This window comes from Phascolarctos cinereus, unplaced genomic scaffold (assembly GCF_003287225.1).
Source record: "Phascolarctos cinereus isolate Bilbo 61053 unplaced genomic scaffold, phaCin_HiC Scaffold_2;HRSCAF=192, whole genome shotgun sequence".
Lineage (NCBI taxonomy): Eukaryota > Metazoa > Chordata > Mammalia > Diprotodontia > Phascolarctidae > Phascolarctos > Phascolarctos cinereus.
This window is the reverse complement of record NW_027555625.1, coordinates 275,085,902-275,109,072: the sequence shown is the minus strand read 5'-3', so window position 1 is coordinate 275,109,072 and position 23,171 is coordinate 275,085,902. Positions and strand designations below refer to the sequence as shown.

The following is a 23,171-nucleotide window of genomic DNA, read 5'->3' as shown; positions in this document are numbered from 1 at the left end:
AGGCAAGCCTATCATACATTGTTGGGAAGTTCAGAATGCACTGGCAAGAATATATGCATGTAATGACTTTGTTTACAATGAGATACTATATGGTTACATGACACAATATCACATCAGCAAAATTTCAATGCCCCCACAGCTAGTTGGTGCAGTGGATAGAGCACCAGCCTGAAGTCAGAAGGACCTAAGTTCAAATCTGGTCTCAGACCAGACACTTGATACTTAGTAGCTGTGTGACCCTGGGCAAGTTACTTAACCCCAATTGCCTTGCCAAAAAAATAAAATTCAATGCAGGAAATAAAAAAAAATTACAATAAATTATTAAATTTAAGAGCAATTTTAAATACATATACACACATATATATTTATATATGTATATATGAAATGAAGCAGATTTCAAAGAAAAGTTAAAGTGAGAAGGAAAGTAGATTTCCAGGGGGCCACTCAATAGTTTTTTTAAAGGATGTGGTTGGCAAAATGAATTTGGGAATCTCTGGCCTATACAAAGACACAGCAATGGAAAATGAAGGTTATGTGTGAAGAACATCAGTTCTTCCTCTTTATTATATGTGTATTGTGAGAAAAGGTGTACAGAATTATGGGAAATGGTGATGTCTCATTACTAATTTTATTATTATGTTCTATATTACTCTATTATTGTACTGTACTACTCTATTACTATACTCTACTACTGTATTGCTATTACTACATTACTTTATTACTATAGTTTGTTAATGCTTTTGCTTTCAATGAATTCTATAATCTGGCTAACTAGTAAATAAAAACATTTCAGTTGGGGTTCATGAGCTATGGCCTTAAGCAGATACAGACTCACAGAATAGAACAATAAGATCATTCATTTACAGCTAGAGACAGCTTCAGAGATCATGCAGTCCAACCCCCTTTCTTTTAAGCTGAAGGAACTAAAGCCAAAAAGATGAATTTAGTTGTTCAAGGTTACTGAGAAAGTAATTGGAGAGGAGTAGCTAAGTGGTGCAGTGGATACAGCATCGGCTCTGGAGTCAGCAGACCTCAGATAAAATCCAGTCTCAGACCAGACACTTTACACTCACTAGTTGTGTGACCTTGGGCAAATCACTTAACCCAATTGCCTCACAAAAAAAAAAGGAAGTGAGTGGAGAACTAGGTTATTATCCCATGTCCTCTAACCCCAAATCCAGCACATTTTTCTATCTGTTGCTACACTGAATCTGGAGTACAAAATGGGTGATATACCAATGTTCTATATTTTAAAAAAAAAAAGGCTTGATTTCCAATAATCTTGCCTGGTGACAAGCTAGACAAACAGCTAGACTTGTCCATAAATGATAGACTTATTTAATGTTAGACCTGCACTTGAAGTCTTTCTACTCTTGTAGAAACTGCCAGAGATTTTCTTTTACCAGCATTCAATTTACTTACAAATTATTATTATTATTTATTTTCTTTTTGTGAGGAGTGAAATGTATTTAGTCACAGGTAAAGTTCATGAACACAGTATTAGCCACAGAATGGGTGCTGTGACATCTTTTACAAATGAATGCATGTGCTAGGATCCTGCTCCTCTTAGAAATAAGCCATCTCCTGAGTGGTATTGATGCAAAAACTGAAGCAAAGCCTAATGGTCTGTCAGCCTTAAAGAAGCTCAGAATAACTGGCCTTGGAATGGAGCACTTACCTTCATCTTATCTTATCTTCCTCCCACCACATGTTTCTGAAATCTGTAATCTCCCTTGGGATCACAGATTCAATGACCCATAGGACAAATTCTAGCCTTTGCCCTTCTTGGATTGATTTTTGAAGCCAAGGACTTGAGAGAGGGGGAGGACACAGTCAGAGGAAGCCAGGAGATGTCCTATAAGAAAGACAGCTGGTATCCACCAGGTTATTTCTTAACAATTAGCTGCCCCAAAATAGTTTCAGGATCAGGTGACTAAGTCACCAAATTTAGCTGGATTTTTATGGTGGACATGGGCTTTTGTTGAAATGCTTTAAAAGTGGAAAATACTTAGCTTTTGATAACTGAAAAGTTAAATTAAGCTCTGCATCTCTAGCACCAAGTACTCTTTCTTGCCTAAAGAGCTATAGTTCTGAAGGCATCCTATCCATAATCATAATCTTAAAAAACAGTCCCTAATATTATTCTGCATGTCTCTCTTACAGAACATAGTATGCTGTGATTTCTAAGGCATGATATTCCTTTGTTTTTATTAATTTATTTTGATTCATTAACAATCACTTCCATATGCTTTTGAGTTTAAAATTTTTCTCCCCTTTCCTCCCCACCACCCTCCCCAAGATAGAGCACAATTGATATGGGATATATATATATATATATATATATATATATATGCATATATATATATATATATATATATATATATATACATATATATATATATATATATATATATATATATATATACATATATATAATATCCCATGTGTGTGTGTAAATATGTATATATATATATATGTGTGTGTGTGTGTGTATACACATTCTTATTAAAAATATTTTCAGATTAGTGATGTTGTAAGTAAAAATTAGAACCAATAAGAGGAACCACCAGAAAGAGGAAACAAAACTCAACAGAAAAGAAAAAAAATAACAAATAGTATGCTTTGATCTGCATTCAAATTCCATAGTTATTTCTTTGTATGTGGATAGCATTTTCCATCATGAGGCTTTTGGAGTTGTCTTAGATCCTTGTATTGCTGGGAAGGGTTAAGTTTATCAATATTAGTCATTGCACAACATGGCTGTTATTGTATACAACGTTCTCTTGGTCCTGCTCATTTCACTCAGCATCAGACCATGCAAGTCTTTCCATGTCTTTCTGGTCAGCCTGTTCATCATTTCTTATAGCACAACAGTATTCCATTACATTTATATACCACAACTTGCTCAGCCATTCCGCAATTGATGAGCATTCTCTTATTTCCAATTCTTTGCCACCACAAAAAGAGCTGCTATGAATATTTTCTGCATGTGGGTCTTTTTCCCATTTGTATGATCTCTTTGGGATATAGCCCTAGAAGTGCTACTGCTGTGTCAAATATTTAAAAATTATTATATTCCTATGTCGTTTACCTGCCTCTTGACTATCACTTTTCTAGTTCATCTTCCTTATTTCTGCCTGAGTAAGCTTCCCAATTTACCCTTAGGGTCATGTCATTCCACTACTAAAAAAAGGGGGGAAAAGCTCTTCAGTATCTCCCTTTTTCAGGGAAAAAGTTCCTAACCCTGGCACTGGAGGCTCTTTACAATCTGACTCAGCTTACTTGTGGTTAGTCTTTTCTCAAACTAATTCCTTTCATATACTTTTTATTGCAATCAGACTTAGTTGTAGTATTTTCTCATCCTGACTTCTTCTATCTCTGAGACTTTGAGGACACATTTCCTTATCTGGATTGGACAATTCACCCCATTCACTCTATTAAAATCCTTATTTTCTTCAAGGCCCGTATGCTACCTCCTCCATAAATCATTCCCTCATCCCTCTTCCCTCTCAGATGAGAGTGATCTCTCCCTCCTCCATTTTCTCATAGTACCAATATCTGCACCTTCCCTTGGCACTAATCCCTCTTTTCTTTGTAGCCTTGATTTGTGTATTTGGCCTTCCCCCACTGGGCTGTAAGTTCTTTGAAGCAAGACGTATATAAAACATTTCCTTTTTATTCTACTCCTAAATCCTGAATTGAGCACATATTATACACTTAATAAATGCTAAATTGAATAATTTGAACATACAAGATACTCAGTAAATATTCACTGAATGAGACAATATGTAGCACTTATTCAATTTATGCCTACTGAACTAGACTGAGAAGAATTTATAACCCCTGGGTACAGATAGCCAACTGTAAGTTTGCAATAATATTGGCTATGTTTGTTATATGCTCACAATGCATCAAGCACTATACTTGCCTACATCCTTGAACCCAAAGAGAATACATTATGGAAAAAACTACAATAAACACACATATATGCCTAAGGAAACAAAAAGGAAGACAAACACTGTCTTCTAGGGTCAGATAATTAATTAAATGCTTTAAGAACCTCTTAAGATAAGTACCACAAAATCACAAAATGTCAGAGTTGGAAGCACCACAAGCTACTTTGTGTCAACTAAGTTCTCATCCTCCAGGTCTTACCTGTAGAATCCAAAGATTCCCAGACGGTACTGAATGGCCACTACAACAACATTCTCAAGAGCTGAGAGGTACGTGCCCTCCAAAGCTGAAGCACCACCCACCAAAAAAGCTCCTCCATGGATCCACACCATCACCTAGGGGATAAGACAAGAATCTTATTGGTCACAGCATCCCTGAATTAAAAGGAACCTTAGAAAATACATGCAAAGACCACTCAGACTAAGTAGTGTCTATTCTACAGATCTCTTTGGAGATGATAGGGTATAATAGAATGGGAACTAGACTAGAGACCAGAAGAACTGAATTCTAATCTGGGTTCTACCACTAACTTGTTGTATGAATTCAGGAAACTCCTATTTTCTAAGTCTTAAGTTGTCCAACTGTCTAAAAGGAAGGGTTTGGACTAGATAATCTTTAAGGTCTTTTCTAGTTCTGATTTTACGACTTTGATACAGTCCTCCAATACAGTCCCACACATAGGGAGGGGAGAAGTCAAGATGGATCAGGCAGCTTAAGAGAGTTATCATATTCTTCCTGAGCCTCTATTCCTTTGGGTTAAACTGCTCTATGACCACTGCACTCCATTGACATTGCCATATAAGTAGCAAACCAGACAGATAATGCAGATCTCAATACTCTAACCATCTGCCTGATTTGGAAAATCAGTTATTGTTGAGAAGAAAAAAGAAGTGTTCTAAACATCTCAGATTTGAGTCAGTTGAACAGGACGTATGTTAAGCCAGGAAAAAGAAAGACTGGGGGAACATGATAGCTTATCCTAAAGTATATGAAGTGCCATCAGGCAAAGTAAATGTTGGACTCATTCTGTTAATGCATTGGGCTAAAATAGGAGCAGTAATTTGCAGGAAAGCAGATTTTATTTCCACATGAAAAAAAACCTTTCTAAGACAATCTAAGAGAATAGGTAGTTGTCCCTCCCCCCCACACACATGTACATGTGCACATATACACACACTACCACTGGAGGTCTTAAAGCAAATGGTGAATTATTACTTGTCTGGTATGTCAATGTGCAAGTATGAGTCATATTAAGATAACTTCTGAGGTCTTCGCATCCCTGAAAAATTGTACTTACACATTAATGGGGATTTCTAAACCATTTTTGTGTATCATGGATGCATTGGCAATTTGGTGAAGCCCATGTAATCCTTCTCAGAGCAATGTTTTTAAAAGAATAAAATAAAACACATAAAAGTATATCCACACAATCAAAAATATTGAAAAGATGCATTTTCCCTCATTAAAGGTCACAGACTTTCCAACAATTTATCCTCAGAACCCTTGTGTAGGAGAAAGGGAAAGCATCCCTTCTGCACTAGAGGGAAGTAACCAAGATGCCCTAAAACTGTCCTGTAAGGATTGATTGAATGAAGAGTATTCAAGTTAGAAAAGGGGGGCTCAAGAGCTGAGCCAAGGAGGAAGACGTAATTGAGTATTACTGTTGAGATGTCTTAAACCTATCCTTTAATCAACTTTTTAAAATATCTCAAATCATATTCTGAGTGGAATAATAAAGAAAGCCACAGTATCTCATTTTTCTAGCCCAGGAAAGCATAGGAGGACTGAAAAAGAGGGCTGCCTACAGACACCAGTGGGGGCATTGGCCAGGAATTTGATCTGTGAGGCCTGGAGATAGTGGCAGCAATGGTGCAACACTAAGGGGAGTGAAGGGACTATACACCTGGTCAGAAAGATATTGTACAAGACTCCTCTGCTAGTGATGGGAACAGGGACAGGCACCATTTGGCAGCTCCTTCTCCCATTACCCAGGTCCAGGTTGCAGTTATAGGGTGGAGAGGAGTGATTAGAGTGTGGTCACAAGGAATTGAGGGCCTCCCTAGGTAAATACAAGAGTATACACCATGAAGACAGTGACTACTGCTCTCCCCAGGTCATACCACCTTAGAAGCACCAAAAACCTATAGGTCCCAGACCCAGCCACATACTAGACTTATATCTATGCCCTCTGTTCATGTAGACTCCTTCTACCTGCCCTAATGATGATAAATTTCTTAGGAGTTACTTGAAACATTCAAGATAATAGTGTTGACAGAGCAGTCTAGCCAAACTCTTCCAACATTCCCCTCCAAACACATTTAAAATAACCTGTCAATTTGAATTGGAGTGGCTTAGTCAACAAAAGGTTAGGCTGAGGCATTTTTCTAGCCCTGGATAACATAGAAGATAAGGTGAATTCTGTGATACAGGTGGTGCTTGCCTAGAATACAATGCAGGAACAGCACTAGCTGTGAGCCTTGGGGCTGTAGCAATAATTATAGTAGCAGTTTGAGAAGCTCTCACTACCCTGAGATAATAATGGAATTAGGCAACTGGTGAGAAAGAAAATACAGGGGTCCCCTATGTTGTCACTTGACATGGAACTGGACATTGTTTGGCGATTTTATTGCTCATCACACAGTTCAGAGTCAGAATTCCAGGGCTCAAAGGAGTGTTCCTGGTTGCAAGGGAGTTGGGCCCCTATCTAAGTAAGGACTCAAGCACAGACTAGTAAATCAGTGACTACATCTCTTCCCAGATTTCCTAGATCTCATCAAGTTAGAGAAACCAAAATTCTTATAGATTCCTCCCCAGAACTAGCTGTGAAAACAGCAGAGTAAAAAAAGCCAGAAGTTTGGAACAGTACTTTCCTACCCACCCATCCAGGTGAGCAAAGCCCAATTCTAATGTCAAATCCAAAGAATTCAAGAAATAGGCTAGGAAAGTGAGTAAAAATCAAAAAAGGAATTTACCCATAAAAAGCCACTATGGTAGCAGTGAAGTTCACAACACAAATTCAGAAAAGGCAACAACATGAAAACATCTACAAGCAAAGCATCAAAGGAAAATAAAGATTGAACAAACGCCCAACAGGAATTCCTGAATGAACTAAGAAAAGCAATAAAAAGGAGCAAAGCAAATGATTTTTAAAAATCAAAAAAAATGGTGGAGGAAAATCTGGGAAAGGGAGCAACGCAAGAAAGTTCTGAAAAAAATATTTAATTGCTTTGTAAAAGATGTACAAAACTTCTTTGAGGAAAATAACTTCTTAAAAACCAAAATTATCCAAACAGAAAAAAAGATGTACAAAATATCAATGAAGAAAATAATTCCTGAAAAATGGGAATTGTGTAAGTGCAATCTGGTAACTCCAAGAGGCATAAGAAACAGTAAAACCAAATTAGAAGGATGAAAAAATAAAGATACTGTGAAATATTCCATTGAAAAAACAACTGACCTGAAAAGTAGATTGAGGAGAGATAAAAATTATTGGAATACCTGAAAGCAATGATTTGAAAGAGAGAGAGAGAGAATTTAGATGTTATATTTCAAAAAATTATAATGAAAAATTGCCCCAATATCATAGAAACAGAGGACAAAATAACGATGGAAGAATGCATTGATCACTTTCTGAAAGAGATCCCAAAATGAAAACTCCCAGGATTTTTTAACCAAATTCTAGAGCTCCCAGATCAAGGAGAAAATAACAAAAGCATAGAGAAAGAAACCATTAAAATACCATGGAACCACAGTCAGTATCATACAAGATTTGCAACTACCACAGTAAAGAAGCACAGTGCCCAGAATGCAATATTCCAGAAGGCAAACAAGCTAGTAATACAGCTGAGAATAACCCATGTAGCAAAATGGAGTCCAACCCTTAAGGGGAAAAATGAATATTTAGTTAATTAGTGGACTTTCAAGGGTTCCTGATAAAAACATCAGAACTAAAAAAAATTTTGACATTCAAGCACAAAAATCAAGAGGAACCTATAAAGGAAAACATGAAAGAGAAATCATAAAGGAATTAATAAGATCAAATGGTTTACATTCCTAAAAAGGAAGATGATACATCTAACTCCTAAGAACTATATCATTATTAGGACCCTTACTAGGAGTTCCCATACACAGAGGTCAGAGGTGTGATTAAGTTATTCTGTAATAATCACAAAAAAAAATGGAGGAGTAAAAAAGAGGAATGGGAGAAGGGGGAAGGAAAAGGAAAAGATGCATATAAGGAAGAGGTTTTACAGTGGGGAGGAGCATGTAATACTTGAAGATAGATGCATAGAGATGGATAGATAGATCGATAGATAGATAGATAGATAGATAGATAGATAGATAGATAGATAGATAGATAGACAGACAAAACTATAGTCGCATATATTACCCAACAGGGAAGTAGGAGGGGAAGGGACTAAGAGAAGGGAAGGACTGATAAGAGTGAGAAATTATTAAGGGAGGTAAAGTTATTTCTGTTTTTCCTCATTTGCTATAGATGCAAGAAGGAACCATGACCCCAACTTGCTAAAGTTAAAAACAACCAAACCACAAACTTCTTACAGGTAACTTAGCTTTTGTTGCCAGGTCAGCTGAGGTGTAAATGTTTAGGTACAAACAATCTTCAGAAATTTTCAAGGAACTTCTACTTGGATTGCCAGAAAGTTTCGACGGAAATTCCCTTTCAAGTGGATTCTGGGCACACCTGTGCAATGAAACATGGGAAGTCACTTTTTTAACAGCATCTCAGGAAATCACATTTGAGGTCACAGGATCACTGTTCAGAGGTTTTGGAGCTGGTAGGGTTCTTAGAGATCACCTAATCAAACACATTCATTTTACATATGAGGAAACTGAGGCCCAGGAAGGCAAAATAACTTGCCCAAAGTGACATTATATGAATAAACTACATGTTTTTCTTAGGAAAAATAGAATGAAAAAGGGTGAGAGTTATAAGGCAGATGGTCCATATAAATTATTCTGATTTGTGAAACATTGGCATTCCTTCAAAAACAACCAAATGCAAAACTGTGACACTAGAGCTGCTCCTAGCTGCACTAGGAGTCTTCCTGGCTCTCACACTCTGGACCTTCTGCTTGCAGGGTTAAGTAGAATAGTCAGCCAAGTCCTGACTGAACATATGAGAAAAGCAGAAAAGTCAAGTGAATAGCCCAGTCAGAGTTATGAAAAAAGAGTCTTGGCTGAAATCATTATTTTTATTCCAAGGCTTTCTCACAAATTATTTTAAAGTCACTGAACCCATGGATGTCGGTAGAGAGGCTGCTTTGTGGTTCTGGTATGACTGAAGAATGGAGACAAAGAGCAGTTGACATCTTGCTAGGCAATGTGTTCCCAGAGATTTGTTTGATTGTAATCAAGCAAATAAAGCAGTCTCATCTATTAATGATGGGGACTGCAGCAGATCCTTTTTTTGTTCATTGTAGCTAAGGAAGGTGTGTAGAACCTGTGACCTTGAGACCATTTATGCCATCTAAATCCTCAAACTCTGCCCTTTGACTGAATCCAAACTTCACAGAACAAATCATTTTATTAAGGGGAAGTGGCAGGTTCCCCTGCAGGGAGGTGGATCACTTTATAACTCAGGACCATTTCATTGTGCAAACCTGAGATGTTCCCCTCCAATCTAACAGATTGGGTTAGGAAGGAGAAGAAATAGGAATATTTCCAGGGGGCAGGAGCTGATGGGCAAAACATAGAACTATCAAATGATTGGAAAATTCTGGAATGGTAAAAAACCAACAAAAGAATTAGGAGATAATTCTCAATTAAGAGACAGTGATTTTCTCTACTTGAAGCCCTCCCCTCCTCAGAAAACTCGAAAGACTGATGACTTACATGGGTGGGTATGTAGTGGTGCTCTTCAAATAGTCCCAGGGCTCAGGTGGCTGGGGTGGAGCAAACCTTAAGGGTCCAAGAGGGGCTTTGGCAAAGGGGACTCCCAGGAAAACATTGACAGATTTGTCAAATTCTTGTAGTATCACTTGTTTGCCTTCAACTTTCCCATATTTAGTGTCCACTATAGGCGCTGAGAACTGTGGCCCTGTGCAACATTGAGAGAGGAAAAGATGATTCCACTTGAGGAGCCAACATGGCAGAACAGAATCAGCATTGAACTAGGAATCAAGATTCTTGGGTATGTATATATACCTAGCTCTGTTCCATACTAACTAAGTGGTCTTGGAAAAATGAAGAAAGTTCTCTGGGCCTTCTACTCCTCACCTATAAGTGGGAAGTAATAATAGCTCCCTGTAGGGCTGTTTTAAATATCAAATGAGAGAATGGAAATGAAATTGCTCCATAGATACTATAATAATAGAAAATCACATTTCCATAGGACTTTCTTGTTTACAAAAATTTTGTTCACAAATGAACAAGATAAATAGTAATATTATCCTAATTTTATAGATGAGGAAAGTAAGGAACATAGAAGTGGCTTACTCAAAGTCACACAGCTCTAAATGTCTCCCTTTTTTAAAATGAATTTTTATTGACCTCCTTTGGTTTAACATCATCAGAATTTCTCCCAGATCCTTCCTCTATTTCCTCCCAGTCATCTCATTTAATAAATATTTTAAATAAAAAATGAAAAAAATCAATCAACAAAAGCAGTCAACACATTAAAAAAGCCTGAAAATATATGAATAGTGCTATCCCTTTCATCTCTGGAAAGCCAGCAGTCTAGTAGTGAAATTGCTGGTTCAAGGGTTATAGATATGTTAGACACTTTATTTAAAACCCCTGAATTTGCTTTCCAAAATGGTTATACTGATTCACAGCTCCACCAAAAATACAATAATGTATTTATCTTCTCACAACTCCTCCAACACTGACTATTCCAATATTTTATAGTCTTTGTCAATTTGTAGAGTATGAAGTAATACTTCAGAGTTGTTTTGTTTTTAATTTCTTTCATTTGGAGTCTTCCTTCATATTATTGTTAATAATTTTCAATTATTCTTTTGAGAAATATTTATTCTTCTCCTTTGACTACTATTAAAGAATAGTTTTTGGTTTTATGTCTGTATCTGTAATGCAAATTTGCCCCAATTTGCCCACTTGGCTTCTTATGCTAGATGGACTATTTCTTGATAATTTAATTCATAATAAAATTTGTTTTTTCCAGAAAGGTTGACCAGGCCCTGCTGACTTTTTAGGTGAGATACTACTAAAAACTCTCAGTAGCTTTTATAGTTTTTGTTTATTTGTTTTGTTTTGCTTTGTTTTGTTTCTGAAAGAGGAAAAAATAACCCCAAAATCTTACCCTGAGTTGTGAATGCAATGAAGGAGCAGATAACCAGGGAAATCAGCCACATCTTTCTGGGAGTTCTTTGCCACATGCCCAGTGCGGAGATTTGAGCTGTGTTTAAGGGCTAAGTTTGCTTTTCAGCTGCGCAGGTGTAGACTCATTGAGTGACTCACACTTGGACTGTCTCAGAGAAAGCCAAGTCACGCAAAAGCAAAAGAAAAATTTCATCTCTTTCCTGATAAGAACTAGATTTAGTGTCTTGAGACTCTCCCTACAATTAACTCAGCTTCTTTCTTTGAAGAACTCTAATCATTAAACATTCTATTATAAAAATGAATACCCATATCAGTAAACAAGGCCAAGGTTAATGAAGGTGCACTTTCACCCTGAAAGCGTGCTGAACTTTCATCCTCTCTCCAGGGCACACAAAGTTAGTCACACAATGTATTATGATGAAAGCCACTGGGGTCTAATGGGTATGAAGGGAATTATGATTTTTGCATTAATATATATGACATGTGTAATAAATATACTAATAATTTAGATTTCTCAGGAGACTCTGGCTTGGAAGTCAGTCTTAAAATGCAGCTTGAAAAGATCGATCAAATCCTTGAAAATGCTCTCACAATCACTACACTCCTGTATATGGTAAGTGAAGGGAATAAAAAATTGTAGAACCTATTCCTGTCACAGAACTCTGGTCCTGCACCCCATTAATTAATGATCTCCAAATGCTTGGAACAATACCATTCGCACAGGACCACAATATTATGGCCCTGGAAATAATTGTTTGCAATCCACCTTTCCCTCCTCCTTCCCCACTTGTGATATATGTACATAAGTTGTGCTTTTACTCCAGCTTAGAGAGCATTCCTCACTCTGGAACTGATTAATTAAACTTCTACTTGATTACTGGCATTCCTGTCTCTAGGCCTACTTTGAGCAGCTCTGAGTATTCCCAGGTTAGAGGCTGGCTCAGTAAAATTCTATTAATATGGTCTTCTGACAGATACTCCCACCCATTATATTACAGGGTATCCTTGCAGAACTCCTCCAACCTCTTCTCACATGTATTTTCTCATCAGTGCAAAGACATTAGAATTCTGAATTATTTAGAGAAAAATCCTCTGATTTATCAAGAAACATTAAGTGTTGATTGCAGACTAAATATATATTGTGTGGAGAGATGGGAAGGAAAAAGAAGTTTACTGACACGACAGAGTCACTTTGGAAAACAAACAGAAATAATGACATCATAATAGAAATAATAATGCATATGTCTCCATCACTGCAAGGTTTACCACTTTGCACACCACTCTGTAAGATAGGTAGGGAAAATATTATTACATCCATTTTACAGGTGAAGAAATTACCTATTGTAATAATTCAGTCATTTACTCAAACTCACATAGAAAAATATCAGGGCAAGATTTGAATTCAGGTCTCTTGACTTGAATCAATTTCTCTTTCTTCTACCTCAACATATAGCCAGCCTAAGGAGCAATGATGAAACAGATTTTGGGGGCAATTCCAATTAAAGATTGAGATTAAATTTCTAACTCTTCGAGTCTCACTTTATAAGAACAGTAACTTTCACTTTAAGGTCAGCAGAATACTTCCAAAGCAGTTTCAGTTTGTTAGTCTCTGAATCTGAAGTTTTTGGTTGCCATCCTGAGAAACTGGTTTTGATTTTAGTGTAGATTACACACTCTTTAAAAGTTAAACTTAAAAGATGCACTTAACAGGAATGTAAAATTTATTGCAGGATGGAAATGTGATTTTTTTTATTAGAAGGTATAAGAGGAAAAATTTTAGATCACCTTCAGTCTTCAAAAGAATAAAAGTAGGTAAAGTTGGAATTTATTTACACTTGTTTTCCTTATTGATTTTAAACAACCAGCCTAAAGACATCAAGGAAGCCCTACTACAAGCCCTACATTGTGACTCTCACATTGAAAGGGAATCCCAAAGTGCACCCCGAATCAGAAAAAAAAAACACAACTTTTTTTAGAATCAGGAAGCAACTGAAAAGTAAGTAAAACATAACATTTTCTATGAAGAATAACAAATTATGTTAGGGTAAAAAATAGAAGAAATAGAGTTAGTCTTTGAGTGATTTCCAATGAAATAGAGAAAACGTTATACGTTGAGCTCTTCAGAAAATTACAGTCTCCATCAGACTTTTTTGGTGCAATTCCTGTTAAATCTAATGAATGTATGAAATTTAAATAAATTCAGATACTTCAAATCAAGAAATTATTATGATACAAATCAAAGGACACTTCTAATTCGAGTCATTGTTGACTATTTGACAATGAGGCAAATTTTTAATATAGATAATAAAGGATAATATTTTACAATCAAAGGCTTAGTGAAAGTAGTATACAGATCTTAGGAAATTCTGTATCCAGGCTATATCATTCTCTTTAAATGTCAAAGGAATTGTGTAAGTGTACTGCCAAAAGGTACTGTAATTCAATTTACATTTAATAGAACCAATATAATGCTGAAAATTACATGCCAACAGTTATAGTCTCATGATCACTTTTCAATGTGAGTTAATTTTGAGAAGTTAAAGCATTAGCTGATTGATAACAGCGGGCCCTGAAACTTGAAATCCTAGCAATTAATGGTCTTTGCAAAAATTTAGATTTTAAACTGTTTACAGTAGTGATTATTCAGCAATATTTGATTTGATTGGATCCAAGAATTAAATAATAATGTAAAGAAAAATTTGCTAGAATGAAGATTAAGTCTGTAGATAATCTTGGACATGATTGGGTCAAAAGGAGAGAGTAAGTAAGCAAGTAGAGGAAAGCAAGAGGGTTTTGATCCCACTGAAATAAAAAGGATTTAAGGAATTTTTTTAGGAATACCTTTTTGACAAGTACTATATGTCTACCTTCCACAATCAATGTAAGATTACAAAAAAAACTTCTCACGACTTTGAAAGGTTAAGTGAAAATTTAACAACCACATATTAACTAACTGATTAGTGGAGAAAATATTGGGGGGTTTTTTGGTCTGGTTTAAATAGTTATGCTAAAGTCCTTTAAAAACACTTAGTAAATAGTTTTCTTTTTCCTCCCAGGAATACTATCCTCAAATTCCAGAGCTCCCAGATCAAAGAGAAAATACTTCAAGCAACCAGAAAGAAACAATTCAAATATCTTGGAAATACAGTCAGGATTACACAGAATTTAGCATCTTCTATGTGAAAGAGTTAGAGGGCTTGGAATATGCTATTCTGGTATGCAAATGAGGATTACAACCAAGAATCTTCTACTCTGCAAAACTAAGTAAAACCACTTGGGAGGAAAAAAATTAATATTTAATAAAATAAAGGACTTTCAAGCATTCCTGATTAAAAGGCCAGAGCTGTCCAGAAAGTTTGATTTTCAAATACAAGACTCAGGAGAAACACAAAAAAAGGTAAATAGGAAAAAGAAAGTATGAGGGGTTCAGTAAGGTTTAACTGTTTACATCCATGCACAGAAAGATGACACTTGTAACTCTAAAAAACTTTATTACTTTTAGGACAATTGAGAGGATTATTCATAAACAGAAGATGTGGGCAGTTGACTTTGATAGGCTGATATACAGAAAAACAAAATTAAGGGTTGACAAAGAGGATTACACTGAGAGAAGATGGAAGGGAGAATTAGAGTGGAGTAAATTATCTCACATGAAGAGGCATGAAAAACATATTACAATGGAGGGATTTATGGGAGGTTGGTGGGAATAGCTTGAACCTTACTCCTATAAGAATTGGCTCAAAAAGGGAATAGCATACAGGCATAGTTTATTATAGAAAGCTATCTTACCCTACAGGGAAGTAGGAAGGGAGAAGTTTGGAAAAAAAAGAGTGGGGGGGGGACTGATAGAAGGGAGGCCAGGTTGGGAGAGGTAGTGGTCAGAAGCAAAATACATGTCAGGAGGGAGACAGTGAAAGGAGACAGAGAGAAAGAGAAAAGGATAAACAGGGGAAAATATAATGGAGTTAAATACAAAATCAGTAATCATAACTGTGAATGTGAGTGGGTTGAACTCACCCATAAAATGGAAGCAGATAGCAGAGTGAATTAAAAAACAGAATCCTAGAATATAATGCTTACAAGAAACACACCAGAAGCAGAGAGACACACACAGAATAAAGGAAATGGAGTGGAACAAAATCTATTATACTTCAGCTGAAGTAAAACAACAACAAAAAAAGGAAGGGTAGCAATCATGCTCTCAGACAAAGCAAAACCAAATTAGATCTAATTGAAAGATATAAGGAAGAAAACTACAACTTGCTAAAAGGTATCATAGACAATGAAATAATATAAATACTAAACCTATATGTGACAAATGATATAACATCTAATTAAAAAAACAAATTTAAATGAGTTATAGGAGGAAATAGTAAAATTACTCTGGTGGGGGACCTCAACTTTCTCCTCTCAGAACTAGATATATCTAACTAAAAATAAGCAAAAGAAAAGTTTAGGTAAGTATAATACTAGAAAAAATTAAATGTGATAGACCTTTGGAGAAAACTGAATGGGGTTAGCAAGGAATATACCTTTTAGTCAGTGGCACATGACAACCTACACAAAAATTGACAACGTATTAGGACACAAAAACATCACAATCAAATGCAGAAAAGCAGAAATATTAAATGCTTTTCAGATAATAATACAATAAAATTACATTCAATAAAGCCCATGGAAGCATAAACTTAAACTTAATTGGAAATGAAAAAAGTTCTAATACTAAAAATTGAGTGGTTCAAAGAACAAATGGTAGAAACAATCAATAATTCCACTAAAGAAAATGATAACAATGAGATAATATACCAAAATTTATGGAATGCATCCAAAGCAGTATTTAGGATAAAATTTATATCTCTAAATGTTATCAGTAAAATTGAGAAAAAGCAGATCAATGAATTGGTCATGCAACAAGAGCAAAAAAAACTAAATAAAGAAAAAATTTTAAATACCCAATTAAACACCAGATTGGAAATCCTTAAAATCAAACTAGAGATTAACAAAATTAAAAGTAAGAAAACCATTGAGATAATGAATAAAACTTAGAGCTGGATTTATGGGGGGGGGGATAGACAAACCATTGGTTAATTTGATTTAAAAAAGAGCTGGAAAATGATAATTACCAACATCAAAAATGAAAATGATGAATTCCTCAGCAGTGAAAATAAAATTGAAGTGTTTATTAGGAGCTATTTTGCTCAATTATATGTCAATGAATCTGACAATATAAGTGAAACGGATAAATACTTAGAAAAATATAAATTGTCCAATACCCAGAAGAGGAAAGAGAATACTTAAATAAATTTATCCTAGCAAAAGAAAGGGGGAAAGTCACTGATGAACTTCCTTAGAAACTATACCCAGGGCCAGAAGGACCTACAAATGAACTCTACCAAACATTTATAAAGAACACTTAATTCCAGTACTACATTATAGTTACAAACAATTGCAAAGCACTTTTCACACAAAGTCAAATTTGACTGATTGGAAAAATATCAATTTTTCATGGTTTAGCTCAGTCATAATTGTCATAAGATGACAATTCTACCTAAATTAATTTACTACTCATTGCCATGCCAATCAAACTACCAAAAATATTTTATAGAAGTAAAAAAATAATAAGAAAATGCAACTGCATTGACAGAAGGTCAAGCATATCAAGAGAAGTAATGAAAAAACGTGAGGCAAGGTAGCCGAGCAGTACTAGATCTTAAAGTGTATTATAAAGTAGTAATTGTCAATGCAGTCTGGTACTGGCAAAGAAATAGAGTGGTGGATCAGTGGAATGGATTAAGTACACAAAGCACAGTAGTAAATTGGCAAATCCCAAGGTTTTGGGACAAGAGCTCAGTATTTGACAAAAACTGCTGGGAGAAGTAGAAAACACTAAGGCACAAACTATATATACATATAAATATACAGAGACACACTTGAGGCAGAGCCACGATGGCGGAGTGAAAACAGTGACTTGCTTGAGCTCTCCTCCAAACCCATCCAAATACTCATAAAAAATGGCTCTAAACAAATTCTGAAGCAGCAGAACCCACAAAAACGCAGAGTGAAATAAATTTCCAGCCCAAGACAACCTGGATGATTAATCAGAAAGGTGTATAGTGCCGGACTGGGAGCATGGTGCAGTGCTGTGTGGGCGCGCAGGCCACAGGGAACCTGGAGCAGGCCTCAGAGGACTGAATTGGGGGCGGCTGTGGAGGTTTCCACACTCCTCAATCCATGAATGCCAAAGACAATTTAGAAGGTCTGTGGGAAAAGTCTGTTTATGTCGGTGCTGAGACAGAAAGGTGGGTTTCAGCTCCATTCCCCAAGAGCATGGGGGCAGCTGCTTCCCAAGCTTCTGGCCCACAGACTGAGGGGGAACCTAGTGGCTGATCAGAGAGGGACTGAAGGGATCTCTTTGCCAGTGCTGAGGCAGTAATCACTTGCTTTGCCTCTGTTTGGATCTGGGTCACAGTTCTAGGCAGCAATGCTGGGGTGAGGAGGAATGCTGGTGTGGTGGGTCTTGGAGTGGCTGTGAAGAGGAACCCTTCCTCACAGTTACAGGACAGAAAGGAATATCTGTGGTCACAGGCCAGGAAAGGAGTAACACCTCCCCTTATCATACCACCTTGAAGAACTGAAAATTTACAGGTCCCTAAAAGTATCTCTGAAAACAGCTGTACAAGCCCCCTAAGCTTGGGACAGTACATTCTCCACCTTGGAAGCAGACTCTTACCTTAACAAAGAGTTTAAAACTCAAGTAATTGGCCGGGATCATGAGCAAGCAGCGCAAAAATAGTCAGACCATAGAATCTTACTTTGGTGAAAAAGAAGATCAAAATATACAACCAGAAGAAGAAAAAAGTCAAAAGCTCCTACATCCAAAGCCTCCAAGAAAAATATGAATCAGTCCCAGGCCTTGGAAGAGCTCAAAAGGGATTTTGAGAAGCAAGTAAGGGAAGTAAGGAAAAACTGAGAGTGATGCAAGAAAATCAAAAAACAAGTCAACAGCTTGCTAAAGGAGACCCAAAAAAATACTGAAGAAAATAACACCTTAAAAAATAGCCTAACCCAAATGGCAAAAGAGGTCCAAAAAGCCAATGAGGAGAAAATGCCCTAAAAAGAAAAATTGGCCAAATGGAAAAGGAAGTCCAAAAGATTACTGAAGAAAATACTTCCTTAAAAATTAGAATAGAGCAATTGGAAGCTAGTGACTTTATGAGAAATCAAGACACTGTAAAACAAATCCAAAAGAATGAAAAATTAGAAAACAATGTGAAATATCTCATTGGAAAAACAACTGACCTGGAAAATAGATCCAGGAGAGAGAATTTAAAAATTATTGGACTATCTGAAAGCCATGATCAAAAAAAGAGCCTAGACATCATCTTTCAAGAAATTATCAAGGAAAACTGCCCTGATATAGTAGAACCAGAGGGCAAAATAGAAATTGAAAGAATCCACAGATCTCCTCCTGAAAGAGATCCCCAAAGGAAAACTCCTAGGAATATTAGCCAAATTCCAGAGTTCCCAGGTCAAGAAGAAAATATTACAAGCTGCCAGAAGGAAACAATTCAAGTACTGTGGAAACACAATCAGGATAACACAAGATTTAGCAGCTTCTACATTAAAGGACCGCAGGGCATGGAATATAATATTCCAGAGGGCAAAGGAGATAGGATTACAACCAAGAATCACCTACCCAGCAAAACTGAGTATAATCCTTCAGGGGAAAAAATGGTCATTCAGTGAAATAGAGGACTTTCAAGCATTCTTGATGAAAAGACCAGAGCTGAATAGAAAATTTGACTTTCAAATACAGGACTCAAGTGGAACATGAAGAGGTAAACAGGAAAGAGAAATCATAAGAGACTTATTAAGATTGAACTGTTTACATTCCTGCATGGAAAGATGATATTTATAACTCATGAGACCTTTGTCAGTATTAGGGTAGTTGGAGGAAAAAAATTATATGTACATATATGTAGATAGATAGATAGAGGGCACAGGGTGAGTTGAAGATTAAGGGGTCATATCTGGAGAATAAAATTAAGGGATGAGAGAGGATGATACTCAGAGAAGAAGAAAGGGAGAGGTAGAATGGGGTAAATTATCTCACAAAAAAAAACAGAAAAGAAAAGTCTCTTACAGTGGAGGGGAAACAGGGGAAGGTGAGAGGGAATGAGTAAATCTTATTCTCATAGGATTTGGCTTAAGGAGGGAATAACATACACATTCAATTGGGTATGGAAATCTGTCTTACCCTACAGGAAAGTAGGGGGGAAGGGGACAAGAAAGCAGGGAGATGATAGAGAGGTCGGCAGATTGAGAAAGGGGGTAATCAGAATTAAATACTTCTGAGGAGAGACAGGGTCAAAAGAAAGAATAGAATAAATGGGAGGGCAGGATAGGATTAAGGGAAATAGAGTTAGTTTTTCACAACATGTCTACTATGGAAGTGTTTTGCATAACTGCACATGTACAACCTATATTGAGTTGCTTGCCTTTTCAATGAGGGTGGGTGGGGAGGGAGGAAGAGAAAATTTGAAACCTAAAGTTTTAAAAACATACGTTTAAAAAATATGTTTTCACATGCTACTGGGGAATAAGAAATACAGTAAATGGGGTACAGAAGTCTATCCTGCCCTACAGGAAAATGGAAGGGGAAGGGGATAAGAGAAGGGGAGAGAGATAGAAGAGAGGACAGACTAGGGGAAGGGATATTCAGAATGCATGCCATCTGGGGGTGGGGAGAGGGGGGGGATGGGGTGAAAATTTGGAATTCAAAAACTTGTGGGAGTGAATGTTGAAAACTAAAAATAAATAAATGTATATTAAAACAGAGAGAGAGAGAGAGAGAGACTCTTGAAAAAGAAAGACCCACAGAGGGAAAGACAAAGGGCTGGAGCAGAACCTAGTAAGTTTCAGCTGAAGTGAAAAAAATAAAATAAAAGCAAGAGTAACAATCATGGTCTTAGACAAAGCAACAGCAAAAATTGATCTAATTTTAAAAAAAAAGATAATCAGGGAAACTACATTTTTCTCAAAAGTGCCATAAACAATGAAATAATCAAACAGTTTTTACAGCAAATTTCTCTGATAAAGGCCTCATTTCTTAAATACTTAGGGAATTTAGTTAAATTTATAAAAAAAATAAAAGCAATTCCCCATTCGAGAAATAGTCAAGTAATATGAACAGTTTTCAGAAGAAAAATCAAAGTTACCATTGGCCTCTTAAAAAATGTTCTAGTCATTGATTAGAGAAATGAACATTAAAACAATTCTGAGGCACCTCCTCACACCTTTCAGAAATGAGATATTGGAGGGGATGAGGGAAAATAGGTACACCAATAAACTGTTGGTGTAGCTGTGAACTGGTCTAATCATTCTGGAGAATAATTTGTAACTATGCCCAAAGGGCTATAAAATTATAATACCACTACTAAGTATACTTCCTAAAGGAATTGAAGAAAAGGGACCCATGTGAACAAAAATATTTAGGGAGGCTCTCTTTGAGGGGATGGTCATCAACTGGAGAATGGCTGAATAAATTATGGCAAATGATTATGATGTAGTACTATTGCGTTATAAGAAATGATGAAGGAATTGGTTTCAGAAAAAAAAATCATTGCAAAACCTGAATGAACTCACGCAAAGTGAAGTGAGAAGTGGTACATTTTTCTGTATGATTAATTACAATGCTGCAGTGATGATCAATTGTAAAAGATTTGGCTACTCTGACCAATAAAATGATCCATGGCACTTTTTTTTAATTTTAAACAGCATTTATTGTACTTAATACATTATAAAATTTGAAAAATTGTAGGCAAGCCACATATTCAAACCAGAGCAAACTCTAACGAGTAACAATTCTGGCCCTTTTGCAAAACTGTCAGTTTAAAAACAACGTGATGTTCACATTGGCGAGGCAGACGAAAAGGTGAGACTTCCTACAAGCTATGTTTTAAACTTTCAGTCTAACAACTTTTAGATGCAATGTGATTGTGAATGGGATTCTGAAGTCCTGAACTGTCCCCTCCTTAAGAGAGGCCTCCTAGCCTCCATCTGCAAAGGAACTCAATTCAAGGTGTTAAAAAAGAAAAGAAAAAGTGAGGAGAGAGAGAGAGAGAGAGAGAGAGAGAGAGAGAGAGAGAGAGTGAGAGAATGAATGGTTGGATGGCTGTTTGGCAATGGAAAACATAAGGAGATTGTGTCCTCACTGCTCATGGCTTGTTTATTGATAAGCGAGCATCAGGAAGGCTCAGGACACTTAATGGCCATCACAGCAGCAACGTCAGTCAGCTACCACATCATCGTTATTGTTATTATTGTTATTATTATTATTTGCATTTCCTACCTTTTGACATGTATGTATGTATGTATATATATATATATATATATATATATTTATACCTTGAGGTTATTATTACTATTCCAATTGTTCCCATATGAATACAGGTATGGTCTTTATTTGATGTAAATGTGTCTTTATTCGATTTTCATTCCAGGACTTGGTTTGGTGTCCCAACTGCACATGAATGTCCCTTTTGTTTTTTTGTTTTTGTTTTTTTCCATAAGAAACATGTCTGGTCAATCCAGACTCTCCTGCTTATTCAAATGAAGTAGGGTGCGGGTGAGTTCTCCTCTGAGTACGCATTCACTGAATTGGGAAGAGTCTACCCCTCCTCCACAGGAGCCCACAATTTCAAAGCCTCTTTGCTGCAACCTCTCAAGCACCTGAACTGAGTTGAGGTGACAATATCCATTCAGTGGAAATCTGATGGCGTGGGTTGAGCCGTAATTCCAACCTGAGTTGACCGAATTACACATCACATCTCCAATTTCTAGCAACACCTCTTCTATCAAAGATTTATCACCACTGAGTGTAATCCTCTCTCTGAGATGTGGGGCAGCTCGTACCACTAAGCATTCACAGGGTCTAGAAAAGCGACCATTTTCCCAATCCTGTTTCCATCTTTCCATCTCCATTAACATGGGTTGAAGCTGAAAGCACTTTGCCTCTTCATATAACAAAGTGTAGTCCTTAAAATCATCCGGAATGAGTAGTTTTCATGTTCGTAGAAAATTTAGTATATATTTGAATATCTGTCCATCTCTGTCAATGAAATGATGCTGTTTGAGACTGTCCAAAACAATTGGCTCCGTGCCATCAAAAAGTCTTCCAATTCTTGATTCAGGGTATTTGGTGAGTGTGGCCACGCTGCTGGTATACATGTGACCAGCCACATCAATGTGGACGGGTGCATTGGATTTTGAGAGCTGTGCTGGAGTAGGAATACCTTGATTGTTCAATGGAGAGGCAGGGGATCTAATGATCAGAGGTCTTGCACTGTCCCTCTGGCTGGAGAGTGGCAGTCCCGGCCCCGGGAGGGCGGACCGGCGAGAGGGGTGGCCTCACTCCTCTAAGTAATGGCCGAGAAGCGGTGCGCCTTCCCCCGTCCCCTCCTCGCCCCCAGAACTCGGCGTGGGGATCTGCTGCTGCTGCTGCGGGCGGCGGCGGCGGCAGCGGCCTGGCTCCAGGGGGCTGCCAGGAGCTTCTCCGGCCTCCCGGAGCGGAGTAGAGCAGGTAAGTAATGAGGGCATTGGAGGAGGGAGGCGGGGAGAGCCCCCGCACACCTCCCGCCCCGCGGCCAGGGCGCAGCCGGCGAGGGTTGGGAGAGGGACAGGGCTGGCGGCGGCGGCGACTTCTCCCTCACCTATTCGCTGGCGGCGAGGCGAGACGCGGGGGCCCCGGGATAGCGCGCGGCTCCCAGCTCACTTTCCCACTCTCTCAAAGGAGTGAAACACGCCCAGCATCTGCCTCGTCCCCACAGCACTTCTAAAGAGCCAAAAAAAAAAAAAAATACTGTTTACCACCAGAGAGAGAACTGATGAACTATGGGAGCAAATTGAAGTACACT

General features: G+C 37.3%; 2 protein-coding genes and 1 long non-coding RNA gene across 3 annotated transcripts in view; 1 reads left to right on the top strand and 2 right to left on the bottom strand.

Annotated features, from left to right (window-relative positions):
* LOC110207507 (liver carboxylesterase 1-like) overlaps positions 1-11,496 on the bottom strand; it is a 50,219-nt gene extending 38,723 nt beyond the window's left edge. Inside the window, 4 exon segments of the mRNA XM_020985201.2 lie at positions 4,156-4,289; positions 8,518-8,659; positions 9,811-10,015; positions 11,237-11,496. Coding sequence (XP_020840860.1) covers positions 4,156-4,289; positions 8,518-8,659; positions 9,811-10,015; positions 11,237-11,312 — 557 coding nt within the window. The 5' untranslated portion in view covers positions 11,313-11,496.
* LOC110207509 (uncharacterized) lies at positions 10,018-14,594 on the top strand. The gene is made up of 5 exons (XR_002324201.2): positions 10,018-10,108; positions 11,099-11,129; positions 11,766-11,869; positions 13,122-13,252; positions 14,313-14,594. It is a non-coding gene; the product is annotated as an uncharacterized LOC110207509 (long non-coding RNA).
* Positions 14,595-21,023: 6,429 nt separating this feature from the next.
* On the bottom strand, positions 21,024-22,656 carry LOC110207360 (BTB/POZ domain-containing protein KCTD1-like; the record flags this gene model as incomplete). Its single annotated transcript, XM_020984944.2, is given in 1 exon segment — positions 21,024-22,656. A coding segment is annotated over 1 exon segment (816 nt), but the record flags the coding sequence as incomplete, so codon positions are not given.
* Between the last annotated feature and the right edge of the window lie 515 nt (positions 22,657-23,171).